Source organism: Triturus cristatus, chromosome 4_2, assembly GCF_964204655.1.
Source record: "Triturus cristatus chromosome 4_2, aTriCri1.1, whole genome shotgun sequence".
Taxonomy (NCBI): Eukaryota; Metazoa; Chordata; class Amphibia; order Caudata; family Salamandridae; genus Triturus; species Triturus cristatus.
In genome coordinates, this window is record NC_140586.1 from 96,130,642 (window position 1) to 96,156,331 (window position 25,690).

The window sequence follows — 25,690 nt, forward strand, 5'->3', positions numbered from 1 at the left end:
GACCTGGTTCTCTCCCTCTAAAGCAGCTCTACTGACCTGGTTTCTCTGGCTCTACAGCAGCTCTGCTGACCTGGTTCTCTAGCTCTAGAGCAGCTCTGCTGACCTAGTTCTTAGGCTCTAGAGCAGCTCTGCTGACCTAGTTCTCTGGCACTAAAGCAGCTCTGCTGACCCGGTTCTCTGGCTCTAAAGCAGCTCTGCTTACCTGGTTCTCTCCCTCTAAAGCAGCTCTGCTGACCTGGTTTCTCTGCCTCTAAAGCAGCTCTGCTGACCTGGTTCTCTGGCTCTAGAGCAGCTCTGCTGACCTAGTTCTCTCGCTCTAAAGCAGCTCTACTGACCTGGTTTCTCTGGCTCTACAGCAGCTCTGCTGACCTGGTTCTCTGGCTCTAGAGCAGCTCTGCTGACCCGGTTCTCTGGCTCTAGAGCAGCTCTGCTGACCTGGGTCTCTGGTTCTAGAGCAGCTCTTCTGACCTGCTTCTTAGGCTCCAGAGCAGCTCTGCTGACCTGGTTCTCTGGCTCTACAATGGCTTTGCTGACGTGGTTTCTCTGGCTCAAAAGCAGCTCTGCTGACCTGGTTCTCTCCCTCTAAATCAGCTCTACTGACCTGGTTCTCTGCCTCTAGAGCAGCTCTTCTGTCCTGGTTCTCTCCCTCTAAATCAGCTCTACTGACCTGGTTCTCTGCCTCTAAAGCAGCTCTGCTGACCTGGTTCTCTCCCTCTAAAGAGCTCTGCTGACCTGCTTCTCTGGCTCTAAAGCAGTTCTGCTGACCTGGTTCTCTGCCTCTAGAGCAGCTCTGCTGACCTGGTTCTATGGCTCTAAAGCAGCTCTGCTGACCTGGTTCTCTGGCTCTACAACAGCTCTGCTGACCTGGTTTCTCTGGCTCAAAAGCAGCTCTACTGACCTGGTTCTCTGCCTCTAGAGCAGCTCTGCTGACCTGGTTCTATGGCTCTAAAGCAGCTCTGCTGACCTGGTTCTCTGGCTCTACAACAGCTCTGCTGACCTGGTTTCTCTGGCTCAAAAGCAGCTCTACTGACCTGGTTCTCTGCCTTTAGAGCAGCTCTGCTGACCTGGTTCTATGGCTCTAAAGCAGCTCTGCTGACCTGGTTCTCTGGCTCTAAAGCAGCTCTTCTGAACTGGTTCTCTCCCTCTAAAGAGCTCTGCTGACCTGGTTCTCTGGCTCTAAAGCAGTTCTGCTGACCTGGTTCTCTGCCTCTAGAGCAGCTCTGCTGACCTGGTTCTATGGCTCTAAAGCAGCTCTGCTGACCTGGTTCTCTGGCTCTAAAGCAGTTCTGCTGACCTGGTTCTCTAGCTCTCTAAAGCAGCTCTGCTGACCTGGTTCTCAGCCTCTAGAGCAGCTCTGCTGACCTGGGTCTCTGCCTCTAGAGCAGCTCAGCTGACCTGGTTCTATGGCTCTAAAGCAGCTCTGCTGACCTGGTTCTCTGGCTCTAAAGCAGCTCTGCTGACCTGGTTCTCTGGCTCTAAAGCAGTTCTGCTGACCTGGTTCTCTCCCTCTAAAGCAGCTCTGCTGAGCTGGTTCTCAGCCTCTAGAGCAGCTCTGCTGACCTAGGTCTTTGGCTCTAGAGCAGCTCTGCTGACCTGGGTCTCTGGTTCTAAGAGCAGCTCTGCTGACCTGTTTCTCTGGCTCTAAATCAGCTCTGCTGACCTGCTTCTCTGGCTCTAAAGCAGTTCTACTGACCTGGTTCTCTCCCTCTAAAGCAGCTCTGCTGACCTGGTTTCTCTGGCTCTACAACGGCTCTACTGACCTGGTTTTTCTGGCTCTACAGCAGCTCTGCTGACCTGGTTCTCTGCACTCACGAAGCACGTACCCTACTTCGTGAAAATATATTTAAAAATAATATAAGTTTATTATAAGTACAAATACATTATTTTTATGAATATCTTAGATAATCTCTTGCCCTGATATGTATATTAAAGACACATACATATCATTTTGGAACATAGTTTTTTTTTGCGGGAGTCACGCACCCAGCGCGCCCCAGCACGTATATGACGTCATGCGGGACCCACAACCACGCAACCATCTCGTACCGTAATGCGCATGTGTCGCGACTGCGTGGGAGCAGGAGTCACGGACTGGTCGCATACCAGTCGCGCACATCACGTAATATATTAAATGTATATGATGTAACTGAAAAACACGCAGCCGTCGCACACCGTACGCGGATCCTTCATGACTTTACTAAAATGGTGGCTAGAATGCGCCCACCCACTGTGATGTGTACGCTTTGAGTGCGCGTCTCCGAAAAAAAAATTGAATTTCAAAAAAAAGAAAAAAATATAAATATATTAAAATAAAAAATGAAAACAAGAAAATGTATCAATATTTTGTTTTGTGCTATTTTCAGAAAAAAATATAATGTTATTTAATTAATAAAATATTTATAAATAAACCGTTAAAAAACTGTAGAAAATCAGTACTAAAAAATAGGTATAACTACTATCACACTTGGAAATTAGCATTTAAAAAACCTTTGAAATTCACTGGAAAAAACATAGGTTTCAGAGACGTTATAGTTAGAAATTAGCATTTAAAAACGTTTTGAAATTCACTGAAAAAACCATAGGTTTCAGAGACATTATAGTTAGACATTAGCATTTAAAAAAACTTAGAAATTCACAGAAAAAAACCATAGGTTTCAGGGGTGTTATAATTAGTTGGCCATTTCACTTGTACAAAACCATAGAAATTCCTTTGTTATAGTTAGTTCTGCTAACTATAACTCGCGCTCCCGCAATGCACTGCTGATGATGTCACATATTGCATCATTCATGACATGGTCAGTGACATCACAGATGACATCACTGATGACATCTCAAATGACATCACTGATGACATCATCCACGTGACAATCTGATACACCTCATCATACACTAGTATAACCTTTCATCCCTCACTGTAAAATACAGAGTACCATATTTGAAACCATTGACACACCAATACCAGTTACGACATACCCACTATCTGATTCCTAAGTCTACACACACAGCTACCCATTCAACAACAGAATCATTTATACATGCAGTCACTAATTAATAGAACACTATCAAATGCGCTTATACACATATATAGACATTGACACATCAGCGGTCATCTTAGTCGGTTATGCAGTCATCCTACTCACTCATGAAAAAAATTAATAACACTTACATTTCCTCACTTACACAATTATCCAACAACACCTCATTTATTCAAACACATAGTAACTCATAGTTAATATGTTAAAAAATCACTATTACAATTATACACTCATTCATATAGTTACTCTCACAATCACTGACTCTTACACATACTTATTTATATACACCAACTCTCACATACAATGCCTTTTATTTTTTTACTTTGTTGAAGATGGACAACTAAAACATATATTCGCTCACCAACACACAAATAAATACACTCAGTCACCCAAACAACTGTTTCCACATGTACTCTTAAACCTATACACCTAGTCAATCAACCATTCACACATCTATGCATAGTTACACACACCCCATCCAACCACACACAAACTCAGTGTCCCATACAAATACTCACCCAACTAATCAATAACTAATATACACACTCATGTGGTTAGTGACCAACTGATGCAGCATGTTATACAACAACAGAGACAGTGCTGCACACAATCACATAGTTTAGTTACTAATCCATGTATTAAGTGAGATACTTTTAATTACTCACTTAAACAGACAGTCAGACAGCTACTAAATCCTCCATCCAGACAGTTATATATCCACTCAATCTTCATTACAGATTGGTATATATATAATACATATTTAAATTTCAAACTAAACCACATTCACTGGATGATGTCATCAGTGATGTCATCAGTGTTGTCATTTGAGATGTCATCAGTGATGTCACTGACCATGTCATGAATGATGCAATATGTGACATCATCAGCAGTGCATTGCGGGCACGTGAGTTATAGTTAGCAGAACTAACTATAACGGAGGAATTTCTATGGTTTTGTACGAGTGAAATGGCCAGCTAACTATAACAACCCTGAAACCTATGGTTTTTTCTGTGAATATATATATGTATATTTGTGTGTAGTTTTTTAAATTGGATTTCAATATCACATTGGGATAGCATAACAACTGCTCAATTACATGCCTCTCTGTCCCCTACCACTTTCAAATTCCTCTGCTTGTTCCAACCTTTCTTACCTACAGTCACTCCATTTTCTGACAAATCCCCATGTAGGGGAGATATCATTTTGCTAAGGAGCTAATAGTTTTAGTCTCTTAAAAAGGGTCACTAAAAGTCGAGTTTTTTATGTCGCCACTTGACGACAATTACTCGATGAGTGTCCTAAGAAAGACCTTTGGTCGGTTTCATTTCATATTATTTTGAAGTATTTGTGAATCCTCAATTGTGTTGATTTTACCTGGGGAATTACACCCAAGCCCATTTTAACCTGGGAAAAAATTATATTGCTCTCCGAAGTTCTTGCGGTACATTTCGGTCATACATCAAGTCTCAACATTTCTCACTTAGTTCTCTCTTCTTTGACAGTTGTATTGTCTTCCTTGAGGGAACCATTGATGGAGCTGGCAGACAGGTCTTTCCTGAGCCAGAACACAAGCAACTCAAGACCCCTTTCATAGTGAGTGTGGCTCATCAGTTGGTTATAGCTTGGTTTCAGTGACACAGTGAGCACGGGACCCACATCTAGGCATACACTTGCCACTTAGGAAGTGCCTCCCTTAACACAAAAAGGTGATGGAAGGAATGCTAATGTACAGAGGATTCCCAGCTTAACCATGATCTTTAATTCAAACATATTCATCTTTGAAAAATGCTATTACAGAAATGTAGCTACCGACAATAACTTCTACAAGCCCTTAACAGCAAAGCCTTTATGATAATGCTAAAATACAAAAGAGAAACAGGGGGAAGAAAGCTTGTTACAGGTAAATAGCTACCAGTTGCTTTTCAGATCAGATCCCAAAGCTCAGAATTTTATCTTGTAAGAAAACTGAACATTACATGTCATCCACTTCTTCGACTCTTAACTTATTCTCTTCAGGCACTTACCTTTTCGACCAGTTAATGTAATCCCGCCATCTCTTCTGCTTGCTCTAAAAAGGGCTGAGATTGAGAGGATAATGACATATCTTACATTGTGCCTTTTTTATATAAAACATTCATATTGTTGACAGAGGTGAGCAGGGCGGTTGCTCCCACTTTTTGCTCGATATCACTGTCTTCTTGTAAAGGAGTCAGATTTACTACCCCATCTTCGAATTCATCCTTCCACCAAATCTCCAAGAAAGGGTCTTCTTAAGAGGCTTCCCTTCAACAAGCAGCAGTAACTTCCATGGTCCATGGATTCATGTTATGTGGTTTTTGGCAGTACTTAAGGGCTTGAAGTTTGAACTGTGTGTGCCCCAAAGTGTTCAGAGGGCACATGGCCTAGGCCACTTCCACAGCCAAAGAGTCGGGACTTTGCAGCTCTTAGGGAGGTGCATTTCTACCAACAAAATGCTCCTCTTTGTTAATAGCATGTCCTTAGGAGGCTCTGTTATTGTCACCTTATGTAGTGAAAGAGCCACTCTTGTAGTCTGGCACCCTATGATGACCTCCGACTGCCACCATTTCAACTGATTTTAGTGTGTTATTTTACCCTAGCCTTAATGTAGGATGGTCCTGCATATACTTGCTTCTCTTCCATCCTGTAATCTTGCTGTCTTTCTTTGACATGGCCTCATGTCATCCTGCCTTTTGACTTTACCTTGCTTCAAACTTTTTTGTGTGCACAGTGGTGCTTGCAAATTGTGTGGATGATAATTACAGTTGCTGACTATTGCCTTTGACAGGGCCTCATGTCTGACTCTACCTTGCTGCTGCATGCACAACAGTGCTTGCAAGTTGTTTGGGTTATTCACATTCAAGGTCTTGGTGTTTTCCTGAGCGATTGTTTTTGTTTAGTGTACTGTGGAAGGCCTTGTGAGAGCTTCGTCATGACAGAGGCTGGAAGAAGTGCGAATGGAGGAAGAGACTTGAGAGCTCCCTACTGTCATGGAGATGCTTGCTTGGAACTTGGCCAGTTCTAGTAAAATTCCTCTGGCGGTGGGAGGAGGTCTTTCACGAATCTTCTAGTGTGTTTAAAGCTGAGGGTTGCAGGCTGAGAAACTGGGAGTTTGGATTCCAAGCGAGGGCAGACGTGTGAATCTCGGATTGAACCCTGACTTGCTCAGCTCTGATCCCCGGCTTTGATTCCCCCGGTCAGAAGTGGGCAGTGTATGCACCAGGTGATGTATTTAGTTGTGTGGTTATTGCCATTGTGATGTGTGGCCAGTGGCTTTGATCATTTGAGGTGTTTTCTTTGTGGTGTGGGAGGTGCACATCCAGAGTACTCCTCTGCTCTCTATATATGTATATCTTTCTGATCTCTTGCAGGACGTCCCGTGTATCTTATCTTATATCAGTTATTGCTTGTTTATTAATCAGTATTATAGTTTGCTCAGTTATTGATTCATGCCTTTAGATTATAAGTTTGCTACCTATATTTGAATCTTATGTATTTGGTATCTGAGATAGCCTTTGTTTAGAGAGTATTATGTAATAAACCCCAAGCCTTATTCTAAAAGTGATAGAGTCTTTGCATTTTGTTAAATAAAACCCCTTTTCAAAAGGTGCTGTTTGTTTTGTGTTGAAGTCTTGCTGTGCCAGGAGTGGAAAGACATGCTCAAAAGCGTATATTATTCAAAGTTGCAGTGGTATATTTGCCTCCCAGGTGGGAGTGCAGGGATTGGGTGTGGCTTATTGGTGAGAAGACACATTGAAAACACCTTACCGCGTCACTCTATACTGTCTATAACCCACCACGTCTTCCTCCTCTTTGTGCTTAATGTCCCACAAACAAACCCTTCAGTGCTATTGTTGTTGGGCTACCAATTTTCCATATTTGGCCTGAACTCTTCAGTTTGGAGTGAATCTTTTGGGTAAGAGGGAATTGTAGCAAGCCCTATTGTGGCTGGATCTGGCTATACCTTTGTTCAGGTCAGACAGAATATTCTATCAGTCACCTCTCATCCCCTCTGACCCCCAGAGACCACATTGTAGATTATCACGTGTTCCGATTCGGGAAATGCTTTATATAGCACTGCTTAGTTTCTTTCTAGAACAAAAGCTATCAATTCTTTATCACATTATTTCTGTAATAACTGCCAGACCACCAGCCCTCCATACTTTTATTGCCTCCCTACCAATACTACCTGAACATGCTCCCTTCCGTGCTATTCATACCTTTGTTAAATCCACCAGATAACTACTATCTGTGCATCTTTTATGACTATTTACCACTCCTTAAACTTTGTTTTTGGCTCTCAATAAATGACCACCAGCCCGACAAAGCCCACACTGTAGATTGTTGTGTTATGAACAAGAAGGGACACCCCTATTTTCCAAATTTTTCCAGCAATATCATATCCCCTCCATGCTATTGGTGCCTCCACACCAGGCCACACCCTCTCTGCGCTATCGATGGTGCTTCATCATAGCCAAAAGACAACTCCCCTCCATGCTATTGGTGCCTCCACACCAGGCCACGCCCTCTCTGCGCTATTGGCAGTGCTTCGTCATAGCCAGAAGACAACTCCCCTCCATGCTATTGGTGCCTCCACACCAGGCCACGCCCTCTCTGCGCTATTGACAGTGCTTCATCATAGCCAGAAGACAACTCCCCTCCATGCTATTGGTCCCTGTTTTACAAAACAATGTTATTGTTGTATTTCTTTTCTAAATGTTGGGGACTCCACTCTATTTTGCTGGTGTCTCTATGTTAATTCCACGCCCGTTAACGTTATTTCTGTATCTTGTTAATAATGACACCTTCTCCTTTTTATTGGTGTTTCTGAATTATAACCAGTAGACTCCGCCCCTTCCATGCTATTGGTGAATCTCTATTATAACAGCGACGCCACACCACTTCACACTATTAGTACCTTTCTGTTATAACCATACCCATCCTTACCATTGGCATGTCGTTAATAAACACATCTATTGTGTTGGTGTGGCTTGGTTTTAACTGCTAGACGACATTTCCATTATGCTCTTGGGACCTACTTTTTATAGCAATCCTTTATGTAATGTGGTGTCTCTCATTTATTTCAACATCCCTTCATGCTATTGGGCTCTCTCGCTCACATAATCACTACACCACAACCCCTGTATGTTATTGGAATATCTCATTTATGACCACCATGCCATGCCCCTTTCATTCTGTGGGTATGGCTGTTGTAACCACAGCTCCATGCTAATAAAGTATCTCTTTTGTAACCACTAGCCCACAAGCCTTTTATGCTCTGTTGTAACCACCAGACCACCATTCTCCGTGACACATATGTGTCTGTGAGCATCACCACCCTTGCCAGCATTTTAAGACCTCTACCATCATCAGTAATTAGTTCGACATTAAATGCAAACAAGTTTTAAAATGTCACACATTTTCGACTTGGGTGGAACCGCTGCTTCAGGCAACACAATTCATGGAGAATGGGTTGCTTAATTTTTCATTTTTGTAAAAGATGTTCCAAAATAATCTGCTTTCTACCTTTACGAACATATTGCAAGCCCAACTCTATCTTGGTAGAGCACTTCTCAACCTCATCACATGTGTGCTTCTGTTGCTCATCTGTTGCATTTGACGGTCACTTTACTTAACAACAATGCATCTTTCTTTACCATGAACACAAGTCACATGCATTTTAATATGAGTTGTTGTGACTTATTCTTGTCTTTAGATGTGAATTGCACCAGACTATCCATAACATAATCCACAATTCACAAAACATTTTCTGCCAGTCGTTGCATGTATAGGCATGACTCAATCGTGCAGCTTCTCTAGTAATATGTTCATACACTGAAAAGGCTTTATGCATAAGTCCTCAATGTGCAGGTATAATTAACACTGAAGAGTGGAGAACAACATTTCTACTCATAGAAAAGCATTCAGAATCTGGTCTTGGAAGAGGAGTCTGGGTTGTCTTAAAATGCTTACGTTTGATCCCAGGCCGGCGCTGCATTACTGCAAATAAGTTGATCTTTTTGAAGCTCTCGAAGACGTGCTTGCAACAGTCCAGGAAGGCCTTGGTGCACTCAAGCCCATCCAGGATGTAGGTGGCCCTTTTGTCACAGGAGTAGCCCATGGGATTCTCCTGCATGCCATCCTCACAGCACTTTCTGAGCTGCTGGTTCTGGTATTGCTGTGCTACAAAACAGAAGACAGCAGAGCATTAATCAAGACATCTTTTCATTTTACCTGGTGTCCCTGCACGAATGAGGGATTGCAAAATGACCGACAATAGAACCCTCATGTACATATGCAGATATGACTGAGGGATATCCTGCCTCTGAACCTGTACCATAGAATCTTCAGCTGACACAGACAACACAAAATATGTTAGAAATCCACTTTGCCCTCTATCCCTGGATCAATTTTTCCCTTCATCACCCTTTTGGTAATTTTCCTATTAGGCTACAGAAATTTGAATCTGTTCTTGGGTGCATGAATTGCTATAAAAATATGACATGATATGAAGGACCCATACATGAGCCGTCTATCAGTGTCTTGGCCCCAACTCTCATGCGCACCCATGGACTTTTACATTCTGAGGCCTTTTCTACTTGGTGATGTGTGTGGCACTGTGTGTGCATATCTCCCTCACTCGCCTTGTACCCTGGCACCATTCTGAGGTATTTTGTCTTCTTTCCTGCACTGATTTAACTAAGGTGCTTGGATCATTAGGTACCACAGACAACTTTTCTTTGCTTCGCCATTGGGACATCTTTATTCATAGAGATTTGGTAAATCTTTTTCACATATACTATCTCTTTGGTATGCTGGGCCATTCCGAACCTTCTAAAGGGGCTATCTGGGGAATCATGTTTCAATAGGTCTGAAACTCCAAGCAGACATCTTAAAACCAGGGAACATTTGGGAATGCCTTTTGTTGGTGATCATCAGAAATGCATTGTCCTTCTAAAGGACTGTTATTTTCTCTACACTAAATGGCCCTATTAACAGTCTAATTCCAAAGAAATGCTTGAAAGATTAGATAAAGAATCTTCTTCAAAGTGAATAGTATTTATCAGATCAATACTTCACATTGGATGAATGAATAGAGACCCTGAACTCAGGATCTTTACCCTACAGAGCACAAAAAAGAACTGAGTGTGAGTAAGCGTCACAGTAATGCCACATGAAGTTTTGGGGCTGCGTAACTGCCTTCCCTAAATCATAACTTTAATATTCATCTTCAGGGAAAGTTATGGCTAATATCATTTCCAGCTTTATTTCTTGTGGAAAGGGGCGTTAAAAAGGTGGGATCACCCCAATTGCTTTTTTTTATTTGAGTTTTTATTTTCTTTAAAAAGAAAAAGATAGGAAAAAGTCACTAACTAAATATAGTGTTTTTAAAATAGATTTCTCTTTGTAAAAAGTGTTCCAAGATCTAGGGGCATATTCTCAAGAACCGTGTGAGAACCACCGCAAATTTAGCTTAACGCAACTTGGCATATCGCAGTCTATCACGGGAAAACAACGCCGTGTTAATGTAGCATTCTCAACCTGGTGGTACCATGTGATAGTCCCACAATAACGCCTCAAATATCCGCGTTAAAATCAATGCGATGCCGCAAAAATGCGATACACGAATGCAAATAAAGTTGCGATGAGGCCAACAGCGATACAAAAATCAGCGATAACCAGCGACAGGCCTGCAATTCCCATGCGTCATGTGGGAAAATGCCCTATAAAAGCACAAGAAAAAAACACAACAAAAACAAAATAAACTGCGTAGCAACATGGATGCACCCGGAACGAGTGCCCAGGTCAACGTGAAACCCACAAGCCCCACAGACCACTAGCAAGGAACCTCGGGGTCGGGGAAGGCCAAAGAGAAGAGGAAGAGGAAGACGGGGTACAGTCCGCATGACAACCGGATCGTCATCACGGAGGTGACAGATCACTAACAACAACTGTCCTTCACCTCCACCGTGTTATTGGCAACACAGACAGAAAAATGGCATTCCATTGTGAATGCAGTCGGAGTGTCAAGGAGGGAAATATGCTCTGGCAGTGGCACGATGTGAAAAGTCAAACCAAGCAGAAATCCGCTGCCAACAGGAAGGCAGCAACGGCGAATGGAGGTGGGAGTCCTGCGCCACAGGAGGAGCAGGAGCAAATGGTGGCCACAGTCATCAGTGTAGAGACAGGGCAAGGAGTCGAGAGTCCGGACACTGCTCGACATGACCTGACACAACATCAACAGGGTGAGTAACGAACAGGGACTGGGGAGACGGGGGGGGCAGGCACAATGGCACACATGCACAATGACGTTTAGCACACTGCACACCCACAATGACCCTGGGTCATGTCCCTGATCCCCGTGGCACACTGAAGCACACATACAAGCATCAAGTAGGCCCTCGTCCACCATGTGCCCAAAGGGGTCACACCCCACACATCACCAATTCCACGACACACACATGCACCCATGCGAAACACAGCAAAGATGCATATGTGAGAGCCACACTGACAATGCAAGTGACACCACATGACGAGCAGCATGGCTGGAGTACAATCACCATTACATTGTGCACGCCATGAGACTGAGGTGGCTGAATGTGGACCACATCCGGAAATGAGCAGGTCACACTCAGACACATCCACGTGCACAAACAACCACTGATGTCAACAATACTTCTGCAAACAATGCACAAGAGTACAAAAACCGTCCAAGAGCACAAATGACCCAAGTCGCCAACTTCACAGCACCTTAAAAGCACAAAAGTCAAAGGCAAACCGCCTCCAAGGGATAAGGGGCAGCAAAATCAAAGCTGCAGGTGCCACCCTCCCACAATTCAGCACACACACATAGCAATGACACAATGACAGCACATCTACATGGATGACAATGTGGTACACAGTGCAAAACGTACACTGCAGAACAGAGGACACAACTGGGTCCGCCTGTGCGTGGAAAATGGCCAATCACATCTGACATAGCAGGGAACTGTGAGATGAAAATGTACGTGTACAACCCCACCTACATCACGTAGTCCAAATGTCCACTGTCCCACATCAAATAGTCCGCTCCTCCCAAAGTCACAATGTACATTGTCATGCAGTCTGTATGTAAACTTGAATAATGCGTAAACATGCATGCCAACACAATGTCAACAAGCATCTCCCCTTCACATTGCAGAGGGACAACCAACACCTCCAGCAGAGCAGACCAGACAACTCTACAGTGATTCTGAAGAGGACCTCCACACTTCCGACACTGACGCCCTACAACAGTTCATGGACATCTTTGGGCAATCGACCTCCAGGAGCAGTGTAGCCCAGCTGCATCGAGAAAACCCCACCCCCTGCACAGACAACACAGCTGGATGCACGCACCACCACGGCTGGTTCCCAGCAGTCCACCAAAGCACACATCGCATTCCAAGGTTAGGTGTCAGACTGCCAGAAGGGGGTGGCCGATCAGGTGCGGGTGGGGTCCTGCCTCGTGGAAGCCAAACTAGATCACATACGTGGGTGTCTAAGTCCCATCAGGGACCACCTACACTCCCCAAAGGAGACCCACACTGTGACAGAGACACCTGCATTTGCACATTTCCAGGACTGACCACACCCAGAGCCACGGGATAATCATCCACACCCCCACGCTGGACCAGTGCACGCCAGCCCAGTCCATTGAGTGGGGGATGAGAAAGTTACATGTGCAAGGTCTCACCTGCTGCCTGCGGTGACACGGCTGCGCCCGCTGTACAAGGCACAATGTAATGTTATAGGGCCCGGGGCCCTAATGCATACATCATAAGCACATGGGCACACTCAGATAGTCCATTGAACTGGCTACGGACACGTGCGCTTTACACCTTTACTGCCATGGTCACATGTACAGTGATGCATGTGATGGATGTGTGTAGGGTGAGTGTAAGCCAGCCCTCATGGAGTCGTTGGTGCTGGCAACAACTTGAACAGTGATCATCATTAAAGCGGAAACAGAAAACACCAGCATAACAGAAACAACTGTGAGGATTCATGGTGGTAGCTGGAGAAAGTACAGTGTACATCCACATGCAAGCAGAATGGTCCATGATTTGTGGTGCACTGAGTTAGTGGCACCTGAAGAGCTGTGCAGGGCATCAAGCTGAAGATGGCACCCATGACAGGTGTGAGCAACTCTGATAGTTTGGCAGTAAGACACTCCCGACTCTGGCACCTGCTGTATGGAGTTGGTCCTGGCGGTGGTGGCGTGTGCATCCTGCGGTGATGTGACGTACGGGAAGGTCTGGACTCGATTTGATGTGTGAGCCCTGGTGGACCACAGTTGAGGCCGGAGGCAGTGGACAGCGCAGAGCCACAGACACATGGCCTTGATGACCCACAGTCCATCGACCCAGAGGCCATCCAATATGCTATCAGACAGGGCCCATGACTTGAGCTGCACAGAGTTAGTGGCACCGGATGCACTGCAGCCGGCACAGGCCCACTGCCATGGGATGGTGACTTGCAGTGCAGTGAGATAGGGACACGCAAGCTGAGCGGGTCCTCGTCGATGTCCAAGGTGGATGTGGCAGAGGCTTGCGGGGGACAGTGGAATGGGGCATGATGCAGAGAGCAGAAGCCAGCCGGAAGAGGAGTGGAATGCTACAGCCTTGTTTTTGCCACAAAGTCAGCATCACTGACATGATGATGAAGACAACCCCCAGTCCATAGACTCAGTCGCCACCAAAGTTCAACCAGAAAGTGTCCATGGATGTCGGGGAACAGACTTAGTGGCACCAGAGCTGAAAGGGGATGCAGTCTGTGATGAGGCAATAATATACAATCTGCCATGAATAAATAAGACTGAGTACCCAATGTGTGACCTTTTCGACCGCAGTGTAGGCCGGCGGTAGCGGTCCGCATGCACAGAGTTGCTGCCACCTGATCGAAGGGAGTACAGTGACGTAAGGCTGCCATGTATATATGGCCTCGGACATCATGAAATCAAGACTCAGTTCCATATGTGTGACCTACTTCACCATAGTGTAGGCCGAAAGCTGTAGTCAGCAAGGGAACACAGACAGGTGTAGTTCGAATGCTATGCACAGAGTTGGTGGCACCACATCATAGGGAGTACAGTGCTATCAACTCAGCCATTAAGTGTGTACTCGGCCATTGCATAATCAAGACTCAGTTCCAAAAGGGTGACCTACTTGACCGTAGTGTAGGCCGGAGGCAGCAGTAGAGTACGTCAACGAGAAAGGAGTAAAGCGGGCCTGTCGCAGAGGCTGTGATTGTCTGAGGGGGCTGCCAAGGTCGCGGGCCTCAGGCTTGGAGCTTGCGCCGGCATGTGGTGGGCCCTCTTTGACACACGCCGGTATCGGCAGGTGAGCAGTGAGGCCTGGCTGCACCGCGGCGGGCATGACGGGTTCGGGGACCAGCGGCTCGGGGTGCAGCAGGTGCACAGGATCGCAGGCCACACCGCTCACTGCGACGGCGTTGGCCTCGTGGCGGGGTGGGAGGCGCCACCCTGGCAGACACGTTGGGCATTCCGGAAGAAAACCATGCCCAGAGCTACGTGCTTTTTATTCACACCCCTACACTGGCCTGGTGTACGCCGGGCAAGCCCACTCCGTACATGCTTACAGGAGGGACGTCACAAGCTACATTTCCGTGATCTTCCCCACTGGCTGGGGTGACATGATTTTGTCCACTGTCCTCTACACTCCTTACACCAGTAGTGCATGTCGACATGGGTATGTTTGTGGTCTGCATACTGCAGTCTGTGCAGCACATCTCCGCCACACTTGGCATTGTGTGCATTCTCATTCATGGGTCACTTGCCTCCTTCACACATGCCTGGTCCCAACCTCTACCCGCATTCCGCTATTGTGTGGCTGACGTGCCATGCTGTTGATGACTCATGAACATGGCTGACCAAGGTTACCACAGTAAGTAGTGCTGTCATGTCTGGTGGGTGGGCATGTTGTTTGGCATGTTGTATGTGATTTTGTGATGTGTGCATTGCCAGAGTTGTGAGTTGCATGATTGTGGAGTTGAGGTGTGTGGTATGTTCATTTGGTACTTGCCAACGAGCAGTGCATTCCCATAGATGCCATCCTGGAATTGCTGGTTATGATGGACTGTCAGATGCTGAAGGAATCATGCCCACTGCCTGGGTAGTTGGATACAACATTGGTGGAGAGTCCCCGGTGGTCCACTGTTGCCTGCACATTGATGTTATTTGTGTGCTTCCTGTTGCAGAAATGTGTGCAGTGTCGGCAGGGGGCACAAGTAGGACATGTGTGCAGTCGATTGCCCATGACACGTGCGGGAGTCCAGCTATTGCATATGGTCCTTGTTTGGTCTCCAACTGTTCCAGCGCATTGTGGGGGACGTATAGGCACTGGGGTACCTAGCTGATGATGGCATCCTGGACAGGTGTGAGGAACTTGTATAGGGCTGGCTGTGAGACTCCCCCGACTCTGGCGGTTGTTGGTTGGGAGGTCCCAGTGTCCAACAGGTGCAGCACAGTCAGCAGCTTTTTCTGCGGAGGGATGTTGGTTGGCCGCTGTGTTGGTACTGTCATCCTGTGGGCAATGATGTTCAGGATGCGGTGGATGGTTGTCCTTTTGTGCCAGTAGTGGGCATTGACATTGTCTGATGTTGGGTCTGTGAGGCTGGTGCAGTCCTGAAGGTCTGCTGTCTTTGTTTGTGCTGCCTTAGTGGTGGTCCGTGGGGGGGGGCGGTGGGTGGTCCAGGGGGGTGATGATCCTGGGTGTGGTGGCGGTGGGTGTTGTTGCCTTCTCGGGGCTCCGGGATGCATGGTGAGTGGCTCCAAGGCATCTGTTGTACTTCATGTGTGGCTCTGGGCTGGGCTCCATTTGATGGTGCAGGTTGTCGTCCGGCTTTGCACCAGGTCGGAGCAGGTGTTAATTTCCTGCAGCTAATGCACCTTATCGCATGTTTTGTGTTCTTATCGCCGATCTGGCTGGTCGTTGTGAATGCTGCAGAGTGGTGTTGTCGCGGCTTTTTGCTCGGGAACGCCTACTCTGCATCTCATTAGCGATAGTCGCCGGTGTCTCAAAATCCAAGCAGACATCTTCGAACCAGGGAACATTTGGGAATGCCTTTTGTTGGTGATCATCAGAAATGCATTGTCCTCATAAAGAACTGTTATTTTCTCTACACTAAATGGCCCTCTTAACAGTCTAATTCCAAAGAAATACTTGAAAGTTTAGATAAAGAATCTTCTTCAAAGTGAATAGTATTTATTAGATCAATACTTCACATTGGATGAATGAATAGAGACCCTGACTTCAGGATCTTTACTCTACAGAGCACAAGAAAGAACTGAGTGTGAATAAGCATCACAGTAATGCCACATGACATTTGTTAGAGCAGTAAGTGGTCCCTGGGACCACTGCCTGCTCTTAAAAAATGCTTTTACAAACATTCACAAAGGGGAAGGGGTCCCTTGGGACCCCTTCCCATTTGCGAATGGGTTACCATCTAGTAACTGTGTAGAAAACAATGATAGCCCTATACAAAAAACAAAAACCTACTCCCTACGGGCCATATGTATGAAGAAAACGCTTTGCAATCCCCTAATTACGAATCCTTGCGATTCGCAATTAGGAAATTGCAAAACGGCATGTATTAAAGTGTTTTGAACAGTTTCTACGATTTTCAGTGGGTCGCAATTGACCTACCTCATGAATATTAATAAGGTAGGTCGCAATTTGTGACCCATTAGGAATCGCAAAAATCACAGGGATGGTGGCCTGTCGAGGTCAGTAGACCACCATGTCTGTGATTGCTTTTAAATAAAGCAATCTTTTTTTTGTAAAGCAGCCCGTTTTCCTTAAAGAAACCGGGATGCTTTTCAAAAATGAAAATAAAACGTTTTCCTTTCATTTTTTAAGAGCAGGAAGTGGTCCCTGGGACCACTGCCTGCTCTTAAAAAATGCTTTTACAAACATTCACAAAGGGGAAGGGGTCCCTTGGGACCACTTCCCATTTGCAAATGGGTTACCATCTACTTGAAGTAGGTGGTAAAATGTGAATGTTTTGCAACCGCATTTTGGTCTCAAAACATTCAAACATACCGTAGCAGTTCGGTATTAGGGTGAGACGCCCTAAACACACCCCTTCGTAATACCAAATCGCAAACTAAAATTGTGATTCAGTGACAGGTTACCGAATCGCAATTTGGTTCTAATACATGCGAAAATCCTTTTTTTTGCGTTCACAAACGGGCCAATTCTGCTATACAAACCTTTAGCAGCTTTGGCTCTTGGGGACATTGGTGAGCGACGTCTTCGTCCTTGTATGCCCTGTGCGCATCGAAGATCTGCAATAAAACACAGGTGAATAAGATCAATTAATACAGAGGAGTGACTGAATAGAAGAATATTGGACCTGTACACTCATGTCATATTTTAGCATGCAGGTCCGGACTGGCTGTAGCGGGCACTGGGCGTTTTCCCGGTGAGCCGGAAGGGTGGGGCCGGTTTTGGACCAGTGGGGCCATTTTTGTTACTGGAGAATGACTTTGCATCAGTGCTGCAATATTGTCCCCCTGTAACAAAAGCAGCAGCAGTGTTTCCTTCCACCCCAACCCCTCCTCCCGGTACCGGTCCAAATTAATTGCCAGGGCTGGTTTGCGTTCTCACTCTACTCTACTAACATTTGACTCTCAACAGAGTGTACAAAAACACCTTAAGTCCTGAAGACCAAAGGGCTGGCTCACACCAACATTGCCTTAGTCTTTGGTCAAAGGGGAAGCTCATCACTTCATTTCTAACCACTACTTTCAATTGAGTTCTTTAGTCGGCCAAATCACTTTGTCTCATTACTACCAAGACCTCCCTATTCCCACCAATGAATTGATAGTGCCTCAGAGCCATTTTAGAAACTGCATTTGGCGTATGTTATGAACAATTTCTGATTCTTGTAGGAGCTGCAGACAACCTGATGTACAACTGGATGAATGACAGGGGAAAGTAGAAACCAAAGTTCCCCTACAGTACGAAATCTTCAAACACTGTGATAGAAATTATGTGATGAGGTTTGTCCTGAAACAACCTAGTACAGAAACTTAAACATGGAACACAGTCGCAGTTGTTCACCAAATACCTCTTCTTGGTAGCGTGTTTCCCTTATCTGAGTTAGTCTGAAAGGATAGGCCAGCGTCATTAAAGACTCCAGCATTACTACTTCCACTTCCAGCAGTGCAGCCAACGTCATTTTTCTCCACAGTGTCCCATATCTGGAAAGGATATATAAACACCGGTCACTGATTGCAGTTTCTTGCACTCTACGTCTATCCTCTTCACTGTTAACATACATATCAATGTTACTGCTCTTTAGCTCTTCAAATGCAATATTTATTTTTGTGGAGGAGGTAGGGGAAGATAAAGAAGTGAAAAGTATGGTAAGTGAAGAAGGTGCTAGAGAGCTATTGATCTTTGGTTACTGCTTATGCCTTCAAGAGGCCTGAGACCAAAGGTAGTAAGTGCAGTTTAGGGTATGACTAATGTCCATTCTCCTGTTTATGCTTCTGTCCCCTCCTTCCTTCAAACTAGTGTTACGATCTTTATCCACAAGCAGAGTCAAAAGACTACCCCAAAAGATTCTCTCATTTCAAAGATCTTTCAGAAGGGCCCCACTGTGAGTGTTCTTACAAGCACTCACTCCCCATCCCAATCCTTGTGTCACCAACCTTTCCTGTCCACTTCCTTTTCTCTTTTTGAAGGGGGGGGGGAGGAAATAGGACAGTTGCAAGATTAAGTATCTTCATGTGAGTTTCCCTTCTTTTGGGCTTTAGGTAATACCTTTTGGTTCACTGACACCACATCGATGTAAAAAATATTGATTTTTAAAATATCGAGTAAAAAATATAGACAACAAAAATACTGACTTCTATACTTAAAGGTAAGTACAAAAATATTGTTTTAAAAAATATAGATGTATAAAAGATTGACTTGTATATAAATATAAAATAAAATGATATATATTAAATATTAAATATAATTTTAGCAAAATAAAAAATATATACATTTCAATAAAAATATAACAAATAAACTTAATTAAAAAAATAAACACACACACAATAATTATACATATATTTACTTTAAAACAATCAATAAACTATTATTTTTAATTTAAAATAATATAAGAAATACAATTATATATTAATGATTTAAAATATAAAAAAACACAAATCTATCATAAATATAAACATTCAACTATTAAAAAATATTTGAACTTAAATTTCAATTAAATACAATCAGTGCAACAGTAGGGAAAGTGTTGGAGAGCAAAGGGGTAAAAATAACTATTCCCACTTGAGTGGCAGCAACAGTAGGGTAAGTGTTGGATAGGGGAGAAATGTAATTTACTATTCCAAGTACAAAGAGTGCAACAGTAGGGAAAGTGTTGGAAAGCAGAGGGGTAAAACATGACTATTCCCACTCCACTGAGTGCAACAGTAGGATAAGTGTCGGATAGCGGAGGGGTAACATTTACTATTCCCACTCCACTGAGTGCAACAGTAGGGAAAGTGCTGAATAGCGAAGGGGTAAAAATGACTATTCCCACTCCAGTGAGTGCAACAGTAGGGAAAGTGTTGGAGAGCGGATGGGTAAAAATTACTATTCCAACTTCAGTGAGTGCAACAGTAGGGAAAGTGTTGGATAGCGGAGGGGTAAAAACTACTATCCCCACTCCAGTGAGTGCAACAGTAGGGAAAGTGCTGGATAGCGGATAGGTAAAAATTACTATTCCCAGTCCAGTGAGTGCAACATTAGGGAAAGTGTTGGATAGCGGAGAGGCAAAAATTACTATTCACTTTCAAAGTTATACAAATTTATAAAAATCATAAAAATAAACAAACATTATTCAAAAAAATTAAAAATCAAATGTAATAAATATATAAAAAGAATACAAATTATAATATTAATTACATATAACAAAAACCTACAAATATTATATAAAACAAAAATATTTTTTAAAGCCAAATATTTTTTTAAATTGAAAAATATTGACAAACGATTTTTTTTTCATTAATATATATTTATTTTTATTTCTTACCCTAAAGCACCACACCAAAAACATAACACTTCAACATTTTAAATTAAATTTACTTACATAATTAATAATAAATTAAAAAATATTATTAATAAAAAAACTAATAAACATTATTTGACTACACACACTTTAACACTATAATATCCACAACACATACCTCAATTAAACTAAACAATATTAAAACACAATTCAGTTCAGTTCATACGTCTTTATTTCAATATTTCATCATAAAAGACAGTCTATAAAAGAAAAATGTAATACATACACCATAGTTCATAAAAAACTGTTTAAACAGTTAAAACCAACTGTTTATAATCATTAAAGCATTTCATAAAAGATTATTAAACCTCATTTCAAGACGTATTTACAACTTTAAATTTGTATACATATAATTTAAAAATTATCATGGTACATTAGACCTATCTGGCTCTAATAATCCATGCCCACCCTAAAAATTTCGCCACGCCAATAATGATAATCTCTGTAGTATTAAATCTTAATTCCCATAATGTATCTGCACACCGCCTGGAGTTCAACCGTTTGCAGATAGGCGTTAGCCATTTACACCTTGGCGCCGAGTAGGCAGGACAGGCAAAGAAAAAGTGACCAACACTTTCCCTGTTTTCCTTACACCATGGACAGTATTCATTTGACTGGCCTTGCCACTTTTTAGTAAAAGATCTCAGGGGTAATGACCCCACTCTAAACTGATGATATAATTTTCTATCTAGGCTCCTCGTAATTACATCCCAGTAATCCTCCATATGGGGATCCAGCTTATGTACTAGGAACTGACCCGTTAGTGTAAGCGAGTCCGATTGCGAGACTAATTGTTGTTTAACAGTTGCCCAGTATAGCATTTTAAAGTCTTTGGTAGAGGGAAAGGCATTTGTGCCCGGGTCAGACCACAGTAAACTAAGTCACATATTATCCAAGATTGTCCTTACTTCTCTAAACCAGGGAATTTTTGCATAACCCGAAATGGATCTTACATCTTGAATTTCCTTAGCAAATAGGGCCAGTTCTGGCGTGGTCCAAATACGTCTCCATAATGCTACCAACCGGTACCGTGCTTGTTCCTTAACTGTTTTACAACCCATATCCAACAATAAGGGTTTAATTGGTGTGGATTGGGGTAAACTAACCAAATTGCGTAGGAATTTGTTTTGTATTCTATCCAGAGGAGTTAAATCCTTATATCCCCAGAGATCAGCACCATACAATATGGCAGAACTAATCCTTGCATTAGATATTTTTAGGGCTGGCATTACCCTTTTAGTCAGCGATTTTCGCTGCTCCTGGATTAGGGTACCCGTAAATCGAGCATATTTTAAGCAAATAGCGTCCACCTGGGGCTGCCAACGCAGATGAGAATCTAAAATCACCCCAAGATAGGTCATGACATCCACCTGTTCAAGCTCAACCCCATTCATACTAACATGACTTTTTAAGGGTCGAGTTTTAGTTAGTACCATAAATTTAGTTTTGCTCACATTAACCTGCAGATCATTTAGTTTACAAAAATCCTCAAATCTATTAATCGCTGTCTGTAGACCCTTACGAGTCTTAGAGAGGATTAACGTATCATCTGCAAATATGTGCAAGGGGAACTTAATACCACCCAAAATTGGGGCATCAGTGGGGGTTTCAGAGAAGAAACGAACCACTTGGTTAAGAAATAACAAAAATAAAGTGGGTGCCAGGACACACCCCTGGCGAACTCCAGGAGTAACAGGAAAACTATCCGTCACCTGACCCTGTCCCCGCCACCTAACCCTAGCAAAGTTGCCCATGTGTAGTCTTATCACTAATTCGAGAAGGTCTTGCGGCATCCCTATATCACCTAGCACGGCCCTGGGCACAAGGTCGAAAGAGGACTTAAGGTCCACAAAGGCAGCATATATAGTTCCTCCACCCAGTAGCACTACTTTCCAGTATATCTGGATAAATCTGAATACTTGGTCAATAGTGCTGATACTAGATCTAAAACCCGCTTGCATTGGAGAGAGAATACTCTCATTCTCCATCCACATCTGAATTTTCGCCAGGATCATCCTTGCTACAACTTTCTGTAGGGCGTCTATAAGGCTAATAAGGCGGTAGTTCTCCGAGGCAGAACGATCCCCTTATTTAAAAATTGGGAGGATTTCCGCCCCTTTCCATGAATCAGGAATCCTGGCCCCACTGGCAATGGCGTTGGCAATCTTCGTAATATAAGGGACCCAGATCCACTGGTCTAATTTAAAAAGATCTGCTGGGATGCAATCCATGCCGGGTACTTTCCCCGAATGTATCAGACCCAATGCCAATTCTGTATCCTCATTCAGAAACATTAAAGATTGGGATAGTGGGGCATGCAATTGTATCGAAGTTTCCACCACATAATCAGGTACGTTCACTATTCCTTTGAACTGGGAAGAATAAAAGTCCACCCAGGCATCAGTGGGGACATGATTTTCTGGAATTTGCGAGTCTGGGTTTCTGCCCCAATTCACCACCTCCCAGAATGTAATCTGATTGGAAGATAGACAGGCCTCATAGAGGTCCTGCCAATGGGACTCATCCCACTCTCGCTTCGCCTCCCACAGAACCTTTTTATACCTCACACGGGCCTTTTTAATATCAGGGCTAACTCTAGATTTAATGACTTTAATCAAATCGCTGTGCGCCTCCCTACAGGGTTTATTATACCATTTCTGACGGGATCCCATAGCAGCACTTTTCCCAGAGTTTGCAGGTTTAGAGAGTAGGACTTTTAATTTTTCAAATAGCTGGTCATGTGTGTTACTAATCTGATGTAATGCACCTATAGCGATGGGCAGATCCTGAAGTACACCCCAGGAAGAAGATACTTCCAGGGATAACTCTTGCAGCAAATCAGGGTCCTCCAAGACCCTAGGCCAATGGACCCTACGTCTATCATTAGTAAGAAGTGTCTCTGCTGTATAACACCTCGCTACATCTGTCTCACCTTGGCCAACTAAGTATTTCAAACTTAAGACTAAAGGATTGTGGTCGCTCTCTGGCCGAGCAACAACTTCCATATCATCCAGCAGAGACCAATACTCCATTTTTAACACAATATAATCAATTCTGCTAGTACTGGCCCCATTATCGAAAGTTGGTTGGCCATTTTTGTCAGAAAAGGAGCGACCATTAACCGCTCTAAGCCCCCATTCCAAACACAGGCCAAGCCAGTGTAAAGCCGCCTCAGTTGCCTTTTTGATGGGATTTAGGGCCAGGACTGGAACATTCCAGACTGCATCTTCCTCCTCCCGTGTATCCTGACATTCACACGTCAAGGGTTCAAATGTACAATTCAGATCCCCTGCTAATAATATGGGGTTATCCCTCCCAATTACTTCAAGGTATGAGTCCAACTCATCAATAATTGCAGGACACCTCCCCCCAGGTAGGCCACGAGCATAGATGTTTATAATAAACAAGCTCTTATGGTCCGCCCTACTTAATTATATTCCCAGAATATCAGGGTTCATAACTGGAACTTCCACTATCCTATAGTTATTAGTTTGCCTGGCCCATATAACTAAGCCCCCAGAGGCTCTTCCTTTTTTCCCCTGTATTGCCGGTTTAAAAAAGTTTAAGTAACCTGTCCGAAATAACGGATCAGGTGCCCGACTTTCATGAAAAATTAAAATATCAAACCTGTCAATAAAAACTGTCCAATCCTCCGATCCTAACTTTCCCTTAAGTCCAGCAATATTCCATGATGCAATTTTCAACCCAGTGTCCTGAAATGTTAATTTTGCTTGATTCATTCCCCCATTTACTGGGCCCCGCTCGCCCCTCTCTGCTAGCAGACAACTGACAGAGGGATATCTAGCCATATCAATCCCACAAATCTTGTCTTTTTTCTCTTTACTCCTGCCACGATCTACTGGAACCGAGTCACATTAGCTACAACTGACAGCACCATCTGCTGCTAGGTCAATATTATTAGAACCCTCACCAACTCTAACATTATTATCTGGTAGACTGACCCCACCATTATTGGGAGGAAGTCAATCAATACACTCAAGGTCAGAGAGTGGTTCAAAGCGATTATACAAATGAGGGATAGGATAAGGGGTATAGGGTGCCAATCCATTTAGGAATCTACCCCTGGATTTACTATGATGATTAAACATAGGTATAGTAGGAGGACCCCTATTTCTTTTAGGATAGAAGTAGTTAAGGTCCAAAGTTTGCACATCACCCATCCTACCAAATCTAGGTTCCCTACGTATAAAATCCACCGCCCATGAGTCCCTGAAATTAACTATAATACAATCCCCCTCTAGGTCCTTAGGGCAATACCCCACCCATTTTACTCTTCTGACATTAAGGATTTCCGTAACAGAGGTCGGTGGGAGAGGTCTATTTTTATTCAACCAAAAGACTACTTTATTTTTGAGCTCCCTAAATGTTTCAGATTTTTCTTCTTTAACGACCGATACTCTCGTCAGAATTATTGTATATGGGGTGGCCTCGGGAGGAAGGTCAATGCAGTGGACATTCTGTTTAAGATCCTTCTTAACGGGCTCAGCAAGGGGATTCTCTTGGCTCCTCAACGTTAGGGCGCTATGGTTAGACTTTGATTTTGCCATTACACTTCCCTTGGATTCCTTGCCAATGTTAACATCCTTAGTGTTTAAGCTTGTCGATGGTTGTATACTAGGATATTCGGCAGGAACTTGGGTTACCGGTGTGGTGCTTACGCCCGTCCCAGAATTTTTGGGGGTAATAGTTAACGTTTTAGACGTATTTTACTTATTTGTTAATTTGTTCAGCATATCATTGTTAGCGATAACTATTATCTCCAACGAGTCAATATTTGCATTCATCAATCTAGTGCGTTCGAGTAGGGGTAACATAAGTGATTTAACTAATACTTCCATTTTATTTAATAAGTCTTTCTCATTACCTGTAGCCAACGGGCAATGTGGACTAGTGTCAGTTAATACAGGTATGGGAGAATGAGAGCTGGCATCAGCCAATGGATTCAATACTGTAGTATTAGATTTAGGGATTTTAGATATACCTCCTTTTTGAACTCTATTCACTCTTTTCCTTTTACGACGTTTAATAGTTTGGGAAACCCCCTTGGATATTTGAGGTTGAGCTGGACTACCAGTATGTAGGGCAACATCCTCCCAACTAAAAATAGAATCGCTAGAAGACAAGCCATCACCTGTTACAATTACAATGGGTTCATCCTTATTATGACATCAACCTACCGGCACTAAATCAGGATCTTGATGTTGGCTTGTATTGGGGACTATAGCGCTCACTTTGTTAGGGGAGATCGCTGTAGCAATTCGACCCAGGGAAGAGCGCTTGCCCGTTATGAGGTCTAGGGATAGACGTTTCTCTACGAAGGCGATTTCTTTTTCTAAGATACCCGTCGCTTTAATTAGGAAAGCATCAAGGGGACCTGTCACCACCCCTGACGAAGTCTGGACTTGTACCAGTCTCTCTTTCCCTGAGCGTAAGGACATAATAACAAGTAAACAATATTAATTTTTTGGCTATGTACCGAGGGAGAAGATATCAGTAAAAATAACAAAATACAA

General features: G+C 43.6%; 1 protein-coding gene across 2 annotated transcripts in view; it reads right to left on the reverse strand.

The window, feature by feature from the left end:
* Nucleotides 1–25,690, reverse strand: part of LOC146833084 (complement C3-like) — a 595,871-nt gene that overhangs the window by 269,613 nt on the left and 300,568 nt on the right. The window contains exons 15-18 of one of the 2 annotated variants that reach the window (XM_085600721.1): nt 18,165–18,297; nt 17,305–17,379; nt 9,027–9,236; nt 5,060–5,113 (exon numbers count right to left, since the gene is read on the reverse strand). In XM_085600721.1, the coding sequence (XP_085456847.1) occupies nt 5,060–5,113; nt 9,027–9,236; nt 17,305–17,379; nt 18,165–18,297 (472 nt within the window). The remainder of the gene's footprint in view (nt 1–5,059; nt 5,114–9,026; nt 9,237–17,304; nt 17,380–18,164; nt 18,298–25,690) is intronic. The other variant, XM_085600722.1, reaches the window with a different exon arrangement.